The sequence below is a fragment of the Nannobrachium achirus genome, assembly GCF_963921795.1.
Source record: "Nannobrachium achirus genome assembly, chromosome: 4".
NCBI classification, from domain to species: Eukaryota; Metazoa; Chordata; class Actinopteri; order Myctophiformes; family Myctophidae; genus Nannobrachium; species Nannobrachium achirus.
The window spans coordinates 71188249-71205449 of NC_137813.1; the positions used below are offsets into that span (position 1 = coordinate 71188249).

The 17201-nt window shown below is 42.5% G+C and overlaps 2 protein-coding genes across 2 annotated transcripts in view; one reads left to right on the forward strand and one right to left on the reverse strand.

Moving 5' to 3' along the window:
• The window catches only part of rogdi (rogdi atypical leucine zipper), a 41193-nt gene that overhangs the window by 12499 nt on the left and 11493 nt on the right, over window positions 1-17201 (forward strand). Inside the window, exons 3-5 of the mRNA XM_080723762.1 lie at window positions 4109-4191; window positions 15241-15295; window positions 16946-17026. Of these exons, the coding sequence (XP_080579888.1) occupies window positions 4109-4191; window positions 15241-15295; window positions 16946-17026 (219 nt within the window). The remainder of the gene's footprint in view (window positions 1-4108; window positions 4192-15240; window positions 15296-16945; window positions 17027-17201) is intronic.
• On the reverse strand, window positions 9021-11259 carry LOC308284246 (multiple inositol polyphosphate phosphatase 1-like; the record flags this gene model as incomplete). The annotated part of the gene is made up of 2 exons (XM_080724814.1): window positions 9021-10329; window positions 11111-11259. The coding sequence occupies 2 exons, from the start codon at window positions 11257-11259 to the stop codon at window positions 9021-9023; spliced, it is 1458 nt and encodes a 485-aa protein (XP_080580940.1).

Below are 17201 nucleotides of genomic sequence, written 5' to 3' on the forward strand. Positions count from 1 at the left end.
CTATTTTTCACTGGTTAAAGCATTCAATAATTCTAGGCCTAAATGGGTTAAAGCAATATCCAATAAATCCAATAATGCAATAATATAATTGATATTAATGTTGGGGGGCTAAAATATCAGATCAGAGCTATGTTGAACATTTTTTTTTTTGCATGACACTGTTGAGTGACTGTCATCAAATCGATGAAACACGTGTTAATCAATTTGTTGACATAACAAATGTAAATATATATATTTGAAAACATGCTTCTCAATTATTCAATCAATCAAAACAGGCAGAGTAGGGTTCATGTGGATAAACAGGGTTATAGAAGTCAAGCGGTGATGGAGGATTTGAGAGACACCTGCTGGTACATCAGAGACATTACACTGAGGACATAAATGCTAAATGCCCAGTAATACATTTTGAAAAACAGCAACACTGGTGTTTTTTTTATGGTTTGTTTGTTTTTTCACTTTGCGGCTGTTGGTCAGAAACCTTGCATATCAAAGATTTTTGCTAATTAATGCCCTGCTTCATAGTGTCACACACAGAAGTAGTGAAAACAGACAGCCTACAAGCTCATTAGCTTGGAGATTTTCACCATAATGTCTTATAACTAGAGAAATTGCAATTTGGGAAATTGCGAGTGTGGTTGCCTAAAAAGTTACCTTACTCTTACATCACTATATATGGTGATAACTAAATAAAATAATTAATAAATACAATACTGTAGCTATTAAAATAAAAAATGTATGTGTATGGTCAAGTGGCCATAAATAAAAATGACTGTTCTTAAAAAAAGGTATTTAAATAAAAGTTCTTATATTTGTATTTTCTTATGAGATTGAAAAATAAAAAATCAATTTAAAGATTTTAAATAAAAAAATGTAAATAAATAAAATAAATTATAAAAAAAATATTAAAATGAAAAACTGTAAATAAATAAAATAAAAAATAAATACAAAACCTACTTTCCTCTTTATGAGTTCATAATAAATAAATTGTAAGTGTAGCTTATCTAATCATTGGGTGTTAATATTATATATTGTCATGTTCTTGGATATGTAAGACTGTGGTACTGAAACGTTCTGTATTGTTATATGTGGTTTTCTTGACCGAATTACTAAATATATAGGTCTTACATGCTCTTTGAAATATATTGTCAATTATATCTGTTTCCGTCTCAGTATAATTTACTATGGAATCAGCAGTACAACCTAATAGAATTTGAGCTTGTCAAACATTCGCATGGTTGTAACTGCGTTGCTTCTGAGAATGTCACATTTTTCATTCCATTCCAATTTTTCAAAATTCACGATCTGTCCTTGCTGTGATTTTATTGCAATGATAACCTCTGGCCATCTGAACTCAGCAGCACTTGCAGTCACAAAGAAGGTTGGTGGGCCTAACTGTCGGACCATGGCAAATAAGTCTAACATCGTCTTGTGCCAGTAAGCTGGAGTCCCTCTAATTGGTGACATGAATCGTGTTGTGTCTTTGTTTCTGAGTAGTCTATCGACTTCATGCTTGTCTTTCAACATCTTGTTGGTGATCCTGCGACCATCCTTGGTTAAAGGTTTTCCTTTTTTTAACTGAAATGAGATACTGTTTTTTGCAATGTGTGTCTCTGAGACAAAATGTGCAAAAAAGCAATAGCTTTGGTCTCTAGCAAAACGACCGTCAACATTGAAAAGTCTTGTGTTAAAATAACGACTTGGAGACAATTGGACTTTTCTCTTCACATCCAATGTTTGCTCCAGTTGGAAACAAAGTAGGGAAGGTTTTTGCTTCGAGGTTAGGGCATGTTTTGTAGCTGACAGGCTTGTTTCCTTCAGCAGGGGCAATGCTAAATATGCCTTCTCCATAGGTCATTATTTCTTGTCCTATGTCATCTGCCTCTAAGCAACTGTCTAGGCCATGTCCAGGTCTCAGCACATCTTGCTCATCTTCAACACTGGGGGGATTTTGATCCACTACTTGTAATGTGTTGACAGCTTCAGTAGAATCCGTTACTTCCATCATTTCGGCATTATTACAATTGTCCATGATTTCGTCTGTGGGCATGTTTTCAACCTGGCCTTCCACATTGTTATCATCATCGATTGTGATGTATTTGTAACCTGGGTGAGTCACTTTGAGTGTCCTTGCGCCTAGTACAACATTATTTATATTGACAATGTGAAACAAATGATGGCCTATGAACCGCAGACGGCGTTTTAGTTTCATTTGGTACAATCCAGATGAGTCTAGCCTTCTTGGTAAAGTGTTTATTGTGGTTTGTACCTGTGATGGCACACACACCACAGCACCAAGTACAGCTCCTTGTTTTCCTTTAGGAAGTGTGAGAATCTTGGCAAAAGGTATGGCCAAAGCTAATAGTTGTCTTTCTAGCACATTCAGGTTGCTCAGCTCTGGGGGGATAGGTGATAACTCTAAATTATTTGCGACAGCTAAGGCTGGCATTCTTTCAGCCAGTAGGGTATCGTGACAATTTTTGCATATCCACTCATGACGTCTTTCTTCTGGTACAGTGCAATTTTGCGGGCCTCCACATTGATAATTCTATATTTTCTCATATATTCATTTCTCCTTGCCTTAGAGTCTTCATTTACTTTGGACATGGAGCTGATGCATCTTGTAGCTTTATATTTTCTCATATATTCTTTTCTCCTTGCTCTAGAATCTTCATCCACTTTGGACTTGGATTTGATGCATCTTGTAGTCGCATTTTTCCTAGCCATAGAGTATTCATCTAATCTAGTACAACTATTGATATGATATGATACAACTAAATGAACTAATAATAATAAATAGTTATATACTCATTTTAAGGTTTTATCTGATGTCATTATGATGACAAAAATAACTCTTACATCACTATATATGGTGTTTCCCATTCAAAGTCAATTGGAAAGGTCAGTTACCTAAGAGTTACCTTACTATTTATGGTGTTTCCCATTCAAAGTCAATGGGAAAGGTCAGATACCTAAAAGTTACCTTACTATATATGGTGTTTCCCATTCAAAGTCAATGGGAAAGGTCAGATACCTAAAAGTTACTCACTATATATGGAGTTTCCCATTCAAGTCAATGAGACTAAGAGTTGTAAAAACTGCAAAATTCCCCAGAGTAATAATGTGGTTGCCCTGGCAACCACACTAACTAGAAAATTAGCAATTTGTGAAATTGCAAGTGTGGTTGCCCTGTGTTTCAAATCATTTTTGAGTTTTGGGAGGTGAATTTCCATTATTTTGGGGGCTATGTTTGTTTACCAGTAAGCAAATGCATCTTGTGCATTGTAATCCCCATATATGAGTATAAGTACCCTAACAGTGCATCTATAAACTCTAACAGGGCCTAACAGGGCATCATCTGGGAATCATACTTAAAGTATGATTCCCGTTTAAGGGGGGAATGCCCATATTTAGACATAATATGGTCTCATGTGGTCTATGATGTCAGTCATCTCCATATTTGGGAAAAGTTAATATTAACCACTGACTTTAATTAAAGTCAGTGGGGAAAATTAATTCACTAATGAATTAATATCAATTAAACAATACCACTTTTCTCTTAGAAAAATGCAAATTGCAAATTCCTGATGAAGCTGGTCGATTTGACATTATGACACGAGTGTGTGGCGCGAAAACTGTGGGAGGAGTAGGGGTCAAACGTTTAGTTACTCTAGAAACAGAATAAAGTTTCCCCAGGACTATAGTCTGCTGGGCCCTGCTGGGCCCTGCTGGGCAGCCACACTAATTAATAAAAAATCACACCCAATGTGAAGTGAGCGGTGGTCGTGCTTGCATAACGTCTTCAGACTAGGATTTGAGTCTAGGATGTACAGGCTATGCTACACACACACGTTTTGCTATGGCAAAACGCTGAGGAAAAAGGCTACAGACATACGACATATGACATCACTAGACAAACATGATGCTACGTACACTATTTTGCTATGGCAAAACGCTGAGGAAAAAGGCTACAGACACACGCACAGCCACTCTATGGAGCGGTTTACCACCGCTCAATAGGAAAATACGCTTTTGGACATGCATGGTTTCCCCCCGCCGGAGACAACTTGCTTATTTAAGTAGTTCCTAATTAGTTTGCTGGTGTTCACAGGAGGCGTCCAGACGGTTCTCCATGCCGGCACCAGGGATGGAGAGTCAACTGAAGCAGGAGAACTTCATCCTGGGCAGCTCCACGTAAGACACCTCCATTATCTGGTTGGTTGTAGACAGTGGTATGATATGCATTTTTGAAGTGGTGGCCCTCTAAATTCATGACGACGCGTGCGTGTGCACGTGTGCACGTGTGCATGCATGCCTGCTGCAGTTACATTGTTCACCTGTGATGTCACAGTGACATTGATGAGGTGATGTCACGTGACATCACTTCCTGTACGGACAGACCACACTTCCTGTATGGACAGTCAAGATGCGACATTTCTCATGGTATACTGCGACATTCGGTTGCAACAAATATCCGCCTTGTTCATATAACTGAAAATCTGTTGTTACTTGCGCCAATGTAGCGCGTGCAAGCACTTGGGTGGTGACGTCACCACCATGTGCAACCCAATATAAATAACAACGCGCAAGTTGACACCTCGATAGAGTGCCAACTTAACCACACACGTACACACATACAGACTGCACCGAACAGCACCAAAAGTAGTACTTGCGGTCACCACCATCACCTGTAGCTCAGCTCAGCTGTGTGTGCAAGTGGAACGCAGCGATGGGTTCCACACACTCGAAGGACAACAAGCAACGCGACATGGAGCAACAACTACGAGAGCTCCACGCTAAGGGGCTGGAGGAACTGGGAGATTGCAGCAAGGCAGAACTAATTTTCTACATAACAGAACTGCGGAAGGGAGTCGTTACGCCAGTTTCACTGGACAACAGGACAACAGGACAAAAGCAAGATAGAAATGAAGACGATAGTCTGCAGACAGAGAGGGGTCCTTTCAGCCAGGAGTTACGGCGGGAGACAGTACTGGACAACAGGATGACAGGACAGAAGCAAGACATTCCTCAGACAGACGAGGGTCTTTTCAGCAAGCAGGAGGGGAAGACAGACAAACTGGAAGACGAAGAAAACGAAGGACTTATATCCTTCTTATATTAGTTATTTTAGACTTATATTAGACTATATCCCTTAAAGTGTCATTTAAGGGATAAGATTTGATGAGTAACTAACTGTTCTGTTATTTTGGTGGGTGTCAAGGAAACTCCACACCCCACAGATCAACACATATCTGGATGGCTCGAATACACTTGAACGTTCTCCTTGTTTATTTGATGGGTAATTTCTTTTTTTTTCCCTTCAACTAGCCCTTACCCGTTCAAAGATATGAGCTCCAAAATGATGTGCAGTGTGTGGGTTATGGGGTGCACACAGTATATGAGGGATGGAAAGTAACTTTAACTGGTGCTTGCATGATAATATGTAGGAGCATGAATGTAAGAAACCCGTTTCGTTTAATGGCTACAGAGATACTGTCCCCCCCCCCCCCCCCCCCCAGCCCGCCCGCCCACCCGCCTGCACACACACCCGCCTGCCTGCACACACACACACACACACACACACACACACACAGACAGCTGGTTAAACATGTTGCCTCATGCTAGATGCAGAATAGATTAGCCTCAAGCTAGATGCAGAATAGATAGTAGATACACCATAAAAATGCTAATATACAGCATACGATTTGTGAAAGTGACAAACGGGCTTCACAGTTATGTTAGGTGTGTTCATATGCTAATGGTGATGCAATTTCAGATCAATTGCTCCAGCCACTGAGGAGAAACGCTGTTTCAGACAGACAGACACTCACTCACTCACTCACTCACTCACTCAGACAGACATTCGCAAAATTATAGTATAGATATAAAGTAACTGTTCTGTTATTTAGTTTGAATTGAAAAGTAGTGGTTCTGACACTTCAACATTCTCTTTGTTTATTTGATGAGTGACTTTAGTTATAATCTTTTGATCTTGGACACTGAATAATAAAACCTCACCATTTTGTTACTGCTTCATAAAAAAAATCACACCCAGTGTGAAGTGAGCGGTGGTCGTGCTTGCATAACGTCTTCAGACTAGGATTTAAGTCTATGTACAGGCTACAGACACACACACAATGCTATGGCAAAACATGACCTGTACAGGCTACAGGCACTCACACACAGCCATGCTATGGAGCGGTCTACCACCGCTCAAAAAATTTAAAAAAAATCACACCCAATGTGAAGTGAGCGGTGGTCGTGCTTGCATAACGTCTTCAGACTAGGATATAAGTCTAGGATGTACAGGCTACAGACACACACACACACAATGCTATGGCAAAAATAGCTGCCAAAATGGGCTACAGACACACACACACACACACAGCCACTCTAGGGAGCGGTTTACCACCGCTCAAAAAAGTAGTACTTGCACTTGCACAAGTTGGCACCTCGACAGAGTGCAGTCTAGTTCCCTTTGAGACACAGACGTGCAATGAAGCATACATTAGTTTAGTCCCACACAAAGAGTAGTTACTAAAACTCGCACGTACTGTGTTCGGTGGCGTAACTGTCGCGTATCTGTTTGTTTTTACGCCCGTGGCCAATCAGGGACCAGCATTCGTGGTGACGTCACCATCAACAGCCAATGAGGGACCAGCATTATTGGTGACATCACCAACAACAACGACCTGAAGTATAAACTAGAAGTACTATTCCTATGAAACAGTGAGGGTTTGCTCGTAAATAAATAATCTAAAAAATTAACTAAAATAAAAACTCCCAAGGTGGAGGGGCCTTAATTATTTTATGCTTAAGCTATTGAAAAATAGCAGATCTACAAGCTCACAGCGCGGCACTGAGTGCAGTGCTGCGAGCTTGTAGATCTGCTATTTCTGCTAAATCCTTGAAAATTTAACTTTTAAGCGAACATTTATAACTCAAATTTTGCTTCGGGGGGGGTTAGGGTTCCTGGAACTACATATTTTGAGATGGGAAACGGGTTTTTCAAAAAACCTTATAGAAGGATTTGAAATATTCAAAGACTTGCACAAATTTTCAAGATTTTTTCCAAAATAGCAGATCTACAAGCTCGCAGCGCGGCACTCTGTGCCGCGCTGCGAGCTTGTCTATCTGCTATTATTCAATAGTTAAAGCATAAAATAATGTGTAATAATGCATTCCCAGTCTAAATGGGTTAAACCCCCTCCCTCCTATGAAGAACATTCATGGGGGGCCCGCAGTGAATCCTTGTACCCAGGGCCCAGGATTTGGTGTGACACCCCTGCTTGGCTCTATACGATTGCTTGACACATCGCACGTGGGATGTAAAGTCTACGCTAGTTTGCACGTCGTTCCGTGATAAATGAGGGCCAGCATGTGACCACCTGGATTTGATTGATTGATTGAATACTTTATTACACCAGTGTTGATTTCTAAAACTAAGACGAAAAATGTTTGTCGACTGCGTTTTTTTCACTGACGAAAACGAAATAAAAACTAAGCTGTGATGACTAAAACGAAGACTAAATATGTTGACAATTTCGTCAACAAAATAAAAACTAGACTAAAACGTTAGGGAGGGACAATTGGAGCAGAGAGTCATTTTATGTCTGGTTGCTCTCAGGTGTTTGTGTGCTTAAAATAGCTGATCTACAAGCTCACAAGCCTGTGAGCTTGTAGATCTGCTATTTTCAGCACACAACCAAGTGTAAAATCAGTCATTACGATGCCATCAAGGCCTGCCAAAATATATTTTAGTTGACTAAATCAACTCAATTCCATTGAAAATGGTTTAAAATAAAGTTTAGAGCCCCCCAAAAAAACCTCAATCTATACTGTCGGCGGCGCGACGTATTCCGGGGTGCCTATCCCGATCTAGTCCGGGATATTTAATAAAATGAATTAATTAATCGGAGGCCTCAACGAAGCCCCGGTCTAAATTTCCATCCATGGCCGGGGCCGAGACTCGGCCATCCACGGCCTGTAATCGGGCAACGCCGCCACATCGCGCCGCCGAATCCAATACAAAGTCACATCTTTAGAGAGCATTTTCTCTGAATTGTGTTCCCAGACCAAAGACAACGTTTTTTTGCGACTAAAATAGCTTCAGATCGGGCTTCTAAAAAATAAAGAAGCTAATGGCTAAGTGTTAGCTAACTTCCTCATCTCGTCATACATAACAGTGGCTGTAGTGAAATCACAAGGCACTATGGGCAGTGTCGACGGAAGCTACAGCGAAGGCCTATACAGATATTTCTGGCACTCTAGCGGCACCTTGTGGCCCGGGGCACTGTATGGGTTAACAAAGCAGGTACTACGTGGTATGCTAAAAAGGATGACGTTCTGGTCTATTGTACCCAACTCATCAGCAACTAGACTGCACTCTGTCGAGGTGCCAACTTGTACTTTGTGCCCTCGTGGCCATGTATGGCCTACTTGTGCTCCAGCAGAGCGCGCAAGTACTGCGATCGGCACCGATCTGCAAACTAGATAAATACCCATATGCATTTGTATATGTGCCTTGATATTATGATGTCACCCTTTTGCCCCTCTCTAATTGGCTATGGTTATACACGGCCTGTGATTGGCTATGAGCATAAACGACCCGTAACCACACAGATGGATACCGTTTCTGGAAGCGGATGGAAACGGATGGCACGGAACGCAGTGCTTGTGCCCTCTGCTGGCTGGCTTAAGTAATTATTATACCATACAATACAAAAAAATTAAAACAATAAAGTTCAGTAGAATCATAAAGTATATTTACAGAGAAGGGAGGGGTGGGGATGGAGAATTCTACTATGAAGGTGTTCAAGTAGTTAAATTATGTTGTTCACTTGTATTTTGAAGACATTCATTGTTTTAGTGAAAGTAAAAGCTTGTCTGTTGACAAAAAGCACAGTTAGACCAGGCCAAAGGAGAGAAATAAAAGTCCCTTCATAGGATACTTTTTTATAAAGCTTTCTCCCATCTATCCAAAACATACAGAAACCTAACTCCTTCCATGTAGGCAGCCAACCCTACCCTCCTGTGCGTATGGAGTCTCCTCGGAAGAGTCGACACTCTGCCTCAAAGTCACAGCCCTGGAGCAGTTCCCTGTAGTGATGTCTGACGTCTTGGTATAGAGGGAGGGACGCTGGGTGCCGCTCCATCCCAGGGAACACCACAGCCTTCTCATTGAGCAGGGGCAGCAGCCTCAGGCCGCCATCTCCACAGTCGTACAGCACAAGCAGTAGGTTGGCGGTGAAGGGCAAGAACCGGCTGGTGCGGAACGAGCGCTGGGCCTGCGCGGCGTAATTGACGGACGTCAGGCGCTCGCCGTCGTTGAAGAATCCCAGAAGGGTCAGCAGCGGCAGGAGCGTCTCCGCGTGGCCGACCTGGACGGTCGCAGCTTCGGACACGGCGTTCCCCAGCCTGCTCTCGCTGGCCGCTTTGTCCAGTCGACCGAAAACGTCGTGGAAAAGAACGCAACTCGACTTGCTGTTGATGGGGTGGCCGTGGCCTCCTTTCCAGAAGTGCTTCAGGTCGTGGGCGTACTCCAGAACCCGTGCGTCGTCCGCGTCGAAGAGCCGACACCACGGGGAGTTCTCGCTCTTGATGGAAAACTCGTAGGCGCAAAGGTCGAACGCGCCTTGGGCCACGTCGTCGTCGATGAGACTGTGCGGGACGTGGAGGCGGTCTGCGATCCTCTGCGTGACCCGCTTCATCTCCGGTCCCGAACTGAACTTGTCGACCTCTTCGGCGGCCGACGGGTTATCGCCAACGTCTCTCAGAAACCTGGCGCACCGGTCGAAGGACCTCATCAGGGTGTCGTTCACCTCGTGGTCGAACCCTTGGTCGTCGATGTCCCACAGTTCCGTCAGACCTCTCTGGAAGGACGCGGTGCTGTCGACGCACCGGTGCTTTGAGCTGGTGACGAACGCCACGCGTCCGCCTCGAAGCTTCTCCTCCGAGATCAATGAGGGGAACAACTTGGACAGCCTGACGGCCAGATGCTTGAGGTCGCTCACGCCCTTCTCCGCCAGACGTCCGTCCATGTCTTCAGTGTACCACATCCTCCAGTGGTTTTGGAGGTCACGCAGCCAGCTCTCTCTGCCAGAGGCGTTGTGCACAACCAGGTCGTAGACCCGCCGCATCCTCTCCACGTTCTCGGACGCCGGATACCTCGTGCCATGTCTTACTATGGCGGTCAGGTGAAGTGTGCGGCACTCGGCGGAGGGGAGCTGAGACGTGTTCACAGCAAGGACGTCCTCGATGAGATGAGGATTCACCTCCTCGTACCTCCCTTTCGTGCTGAAATGTCTGGCAATCGGCGGTGCACTTGACACACTGCTCAATGTGAAGTAATAGGTGAAACAACATGTGATCGCACAGATGATGAAATGAGAAATTGAGAATTTAAAATATTGGGTAAACGTCATTCCCCAGTGGGTATATATTCTAAACGCCCAAAGCTGTGGCGCACAATTATGTCCCGATTGACGAATCACTCAAAAACGTTTTCCAACACGGGTGAAAAATGTCAAGCCTCGGCTGCTTATCTAAGCCTTAGCTACTTATCTAAGCCTTAGCTAAGGTTTAGAACTGGTCAAAGTCATTTAAGACCGAGCCTTGGAGATCTAAAAGTCTCTAGGCATCTTCTTTGGATCTGAATCTATCTCTCAGGCTTTCTTGCCTTTTTATATTGTCGGCTATAGTGCTCGTGTCATCTGGGTGATGTCACTATGGGACAGCTTAGAGCAGTGGTTCTCAACCTTTTCAGGCCAAGACCCCCAAAATAATAATAATAGAGTTGAGGTATTACATTTTGTACATTCTCTTGTGAAAATAGCAGATCTACATGAAGCGTTGTGAGCATGCAGATCTGCTATTTTCACAATTTCTGCCTCTAATACAATTTGGCCAATGTTTAATTTGTCATTTTAGATGTATTAAAAAGTCCTTAAGTTGTCACTTTAGAAATGTGCAGATACCCTCTACGGCTATGCACTTACTCTTCATGTTGGTTTGTTAATATTGTTGCGTGAGAAAACAATGTTGCACATTAAGGAGACCACATCGGGGAACCCCCCAAAATAATGTGGGGCCCCCCCTGGGGGTCCCGACCCACAGGTTGAGGACCAGTGGCTTAGAGCATTGCAGGAGGTGTGCTTCTCTCCCCTCGTGGCCTCCTCTGGACCGATCGGCAGGGCTTCCTGATAGGCCAAACAGACCCTCAGCTTGGCTTATTGTTGTGGGTGGCTTCTCAGGGCTTAGCATGGCATTTTGTCGTGAGACGTCTATGTCGAGCTAGGACGCCACAAAACAGCCACCGTCCTAGTATTTCAAATTGAACCCATTACATTTCAAACTGGGAAAACATCTGTGTCTTTTTAGCGTTGGATATTCAAAAATGTTGAATCATTTTGAATTTATTTGAATACAATCTCCTTCTAGGGGTTCCCTTTCAGATGAGGGAGGTCCGTTGCCAAATATATATCATTTTGGGGGTCCTTGGCACGAGAATGTTTGAGAAACACTGATTTCGAAGGCATTTGTAGTAGTTCATTAACGACTTGTGATTTTTGCAAGGTGACTCGACTCATCACACCACACTTAACTTAATGTGAAACATTCTTTTCTCACTCAACAGTAAACAAACCAACATTAAGTTAAGTGTATAGAGGGTATCTGCACATTTCTAAAGTGACAATTTAAGGACTTTTTAATACCTCTCTGAAATGACAAATTAAACATTGTCCAAATTATCAAATATATATAGGCAGAAATTGTGAAAATAGCAGATCTACATGCTCAGCATGTAGATCATGCTATTTTCACAATAGAAAGTATCTTTTCTTTTTTCTTTTTTTTTTTTACTTCGACTTTCGACTTTCTCTGGTGGGAGAAGACTGAGTCGACTTTTTCGTTAATGCCCTGATTTGTAGAATTGTCCTCAGGTCTTAATCTAGGTATTTCTTGGCCTACTGGCAGTGTGCACATGACTTGTGGCACTGATCTGGCCAGCAGGTCACAAGATTTGGCACGCACACACAAACTCACACACAGACTCAGTCATATCCAAATCTTGGCAAAGGATTCTGTCCAAAGTGACTCACTCCAAATGAAATAAAGGATGCCAGCCATGAAGGGACAACACAATTAATCTGTTTAACTGTGGACATTCCTGTATGGTCTCATGACTGTGGTTCACACTGCTGCACTGTGGTTTGTCTGGCTGACTGCAGCTTCTGCTGGGTTTATCATGTAGCTAGGGCATTTACCAAATACTCGAATATTCGAATATCAAAGACAAAGTCTCTATTCGACGTTGTTCACCGAAGTCGAATATTCACTTTTTTTCTCTTTAAAAAATATATAGTTTATAAAGCATGGCTAGATAAGAAGTCATAAGAATGAGTTGTCAATGCCCCTGGTGGATTTGTTTGTTAATGCTCTATACCAGGGGTTCTCATTTCTCAAACCTTTTTAGGTTGTGACCAAAATAAATATATATGATATGGGGACCCCCACCCTGACAAGCACTCGGTTCCGCAGATAAATATTGTGAAAATGGCCGGCGTTGTGAGCATGTAGAGCTGCTATTTTCACAATGTCCGCCTCTTGCTTACTTAATATTTGACAGTTTGGCCAGTCCTGTCGAATATTCGACAATTCAAATACTTTGAGGTTGAATAATCGAATACTAAAAATCACTATTCGTGAATGCCCTAATGTGAGCATGTGTTTTTTTTTCAGCTGCACTTTACACAATGTTCCAAAATTGTGTTTAAGAAAGTGTTGAAAAGAACAATACAAATACTATGTTTCATCTTTACAGATAGTTGTGTTTTACTGTTTTACAAAGGGTAATTACGAGGGATAATTCACAACCTTTACCTGAAACTGGCTTTTTTTTTTTGGAACATGACTTCAAGCTCAAGGTATCACAACGGAATGCACTGTGGGGTTGGAGAGAAATAACCCTATTTTCATGAAAAGGCTCAGAAAGTCAGTCTTTTAGTACACAAACGAATACAAACAATAGAGGGTATGTGTGTGACATCATCATCATACCCAGAAGTTATGCGGGAACGCCTACTGAGTGGCAAAAAAACTACTTTCTGGCCTTGACAGCCCATACATCCAAACAGAAAAGTCTGATTGCATTGTTAAACTCACTTTGCCACTCGATTTGCCATTACTTTGCCACTCAATTTGCCATTCACTATATGCATGATCATACCCTCTATATAGAACATAACATAAAACAATGAAGAAAAAAAAAGTTCAGAATATTTGTTTTGAATATAAATGTCAACCTCCTGTTGATTTTGCTATTAGACAATCCAGTCTTGGTTTTCTTCCTTATAAAAATTGCTTTGCGTCTGTTTATGTGCTAAAATAGTGACTTTATATTTACTTTGAGAGCTGTGTCACGGCACAATGTAAGTCAAAGAGGAACATAATATTTACACACACACACACACACGCACGCACGCACGCACGCACGCGCGCACGCGCGAAGAAAACGGGGAGAAGAGAAAAGACAGGCTGTTTCTGACCAAGGAGAAACCATTTCTTTCTCCTCACGTCTCCTACGGATTCAATAAGCTCCCCGGCTGGTATTGGTAGGCGGGCAGTGGAGGGGGCTATGCTGCAGGCGCTGGGAAATTTTGATTCAAAGTGTTTTCAGATAGACCACGTGACCTACTGTATCATACTATTATAATTTCGGGGCGTGTCAGCGGGCCTTTAAGTAACAAATGTGAGTACTTTTTCCACCCCTGGCAGTCACAAACTGAAGCCGTGAAACCCACTTACCGGTATCTGTAACTTGACTTCTCTGTCGGTGCAATTACCAAGAGAGCTACCTAACCTCTAACCTTAGTGAAATAATATATCGTCGTTGTCAGGTGATAACCTTGTATGTCCAAAAAAGTTTGTTTTGCATTTATCATTTAAAAAAAAATGTTTTAAACTAGTGAAAACAGCCGATCTACAAGCAAACAACACCTCGCGCCGGCGTTGTGTGCTTGTAGATCTGCTGTTTTCACTACTTTTGTGCGACGGCCTTGTATGATGAAGCAGGGCTTTACTTTGTGAAAGAACATACAAATGTGAAACTTGGAGATACAAGGTTTCCACTCGACAATGACGATATTCTCATGGAGGCAACATTGTAGGAAAAGCAAGTACCTGTGTACTTGTTTGGCTCCTTTTCACCCCCTCTACGCCAAATCTCTTTGGCGGATATTGCGACAACGCATCGCGATGTGAGCTTGTAGATCTGCTGTTTTTCACTAGTTTGGATACCAGGCAAACGTCTAATTTCTCTTTTGGGTCATGGGCTGATAAGTTTGGGAACCACTGGTCTAATACATATCAAACTGGGGTCCTTGCAATCAAACAAGGTTGAGAATCATTGTTATACTATGGGGCGGCATAGCTCAGGGGTAGAGAAACCGTTATTAGAGCACGAAGGGTTCCCGAAGGGTTCCCAGTTCGAATCCGGGCTCCCCCTGAGTTAATGTCGAAGAGTCCTTGAGCAAGACTCTGAACCCCTAGTTGCTCCCGGTGAGCAGGTTGGTGCCTTGCATGGTTTCCTCCGCCACCGGTGTATGAATGTGTGCGTGAATGGGTGAATGTAATGCACAATCTATGTAAGTGCCTTGGATAAAAGCACCATATAAATGCACCATTTATACTGTAGATAGTTCCAACACGATAATGTAGTGTTTGTTCAGTAACAGGGGTCTTTTAGTGCACTGGTTCTCAACCTGTGGGTCCCCAAATTATTTGGGGGGGATTAGCTTATATGTGAAACATTGTTTTCTCACTCAACACTAAACAAACCAGCATATACAGTATAATTGTATAGAGGGTATCTGCACATTTCTAAAGTGACAATTTAAGGACTTTTATACCTCTAAAATGACAAATTAACCAACATTGGCCAAATTAGAGGCAGAAATTGTGAAAATGGCAGATCTACATGCTCACAACGCCTCGCAACACGAGGCGTTGTGAGCATGTAGATCTGCTATTTTCACAATAGAACCGTGTTATACAAAATGTAATGCCTCAACTCTTAGTGCTCGTCAGGGTGGGGGGGTCCCCAGTTAAACTATGGATATTTTGGGGGTCGCGGCCTGAAAATGTTGAGAACCATTGTTTTAGTGAACAGAATAGATGTACAGTATGTGTGTGGCTGTAAACATTAAACGCATGCATGATGTGGAACTTTTTTTTTTTTTACAGCATGGATCAAGTGAAGGGGGTTCTTACACTGCAGGGAGAGGCCCTGACGCAAGCTGTGAGTGACACGCACGTGCACACAGACGCACTCACACACACACACACACACACACACACACACACACACACACACACACACACACACACACACACACACACACACTTACCCTGTCCCCCCCCCTCCCAGTAAGCTGTGGTGTTCCTCAAGGTAGCATACTGGGACCTCTGTTGTTCCTAATATACGTGAACGACATGGCATCTGCTTGTGACTGCAACCTGTTCCTGTTCGCGGATGACTCGGCTCTCCTAGTCTCGGGCAAGGACCACTTGCAGGTTGAAAAGACACTTAACTCTGAACTAAGTAAGATCTGCACATGGCTTAACGACAACAAATTATCAATTCACCTGGGAAAAACGGAGTCCATCCTCTTTGGATCAAATCATAACCTCAAAAAAGTCGATAACTTCACAATCAAAGTGGGTGACAAGGTCATAACACGAAAAAACGAAATCTCTTACTTAGGATGCATCCTTGAAGCTAATCTTTCCAGTGAAAAGATGACTTCTAAAGTAATAAATAAAATCAACCAACGAACTCGTTTCCTACAGAGGATCGCCCCGATGGTCAATTTCAACACACTGAAGACCATAGCTGGTGCAATAATCCAGCCCCTCTTTGACTACGGAGTCCATGTATGGTATCGTGACGCCCCACAAGCCCTGAAAACTAAACTCCAAACAGCCCAAAATAAACTAATTAGGGTCCTACTTCACCTTCCCTATCAGACTCACCTCACCGCTGCTCACCAGTTAAGAGTGGGGTGGCTCAGAGTAGATGACAGAGTACAGCAACTTGCAATGGGCCTGGTGTACAAGATACACTACACCACTATGATACCCAAGTACCTGTCAAAATACTTTATAAACATTAAGGATGTCCATAATCATAACACCAGAGGCAGCGCCACAGATCACGTTCAACCCAGAGTCAAAACCAACAAAGGGTCAAACTCTTTTTTCTGCTATACCACCAAAATGTGGAAAGCCTTACCGAAGGCCATAAAGGAGTGTGGATCACTAGCATCCTTTAAAATTGCCCTGAAAAACCACTTACAGGCAGCAGCCGTTCGCAACTGGTAAAAAAATGAACCTAGCCCAACCCTACCCTCCCCTGCCCCTTCTTTGTATATACTGTTTGTTTTAGACTTAGCCTACTGTCTTCTTTTTTGTTTTTTTTTACATATCTACTGCATAGTACTTTGTTCTATTTGTCTGTCATTCAATGTTATATGAGATACTTCAATGGTTTCCAGTGGAAATAAGCTTAGTCTTTTCATGGATCTCCTTTTAGTAGACCTTGTACCAGTGAACTGTACCGTCATGAAACTGTACCTTTTCCTATGCAAACTTCTAATAGTCTTCAATCAATCAATCAAAAAAAACACACACACACACACACACACACACACACACACACACACACACACACACACACACACACACACACACACACACACACACACACACACACACACACACCAAACTTTGCACCAGGGTCACAACACAAACACATCTGCCTGCATTTAATTGATACATTTGTTGTGAACATAGCTCAAAATGTGGAGGGGTTTGCAAATATTTCAGCTTGAAATAATGCAACCTGTAGCTAAAAATAATTCATAATATGTATTTGTTTCTTCTGCAATAGGATATCAACCTGAAAGTTGCCAAAAGTAGTCAAGCACTTCACTTTCAGTTCCGGGAGGACAAGCAATGGAAACTACAGCAGGTACACTATAACAATTGATTATTATCAGAAATGCCGTTTACGTTTCTTACTATTATGTATTTCACCATAATCATTTATGATTAATTAGTATTATTATCAGGTGGAAATATTTTTCCCCACCAGGGGAAATGGATGCGGCGCATGGCAGCGCGCCGCATCCAGTTGGTGTTTACGC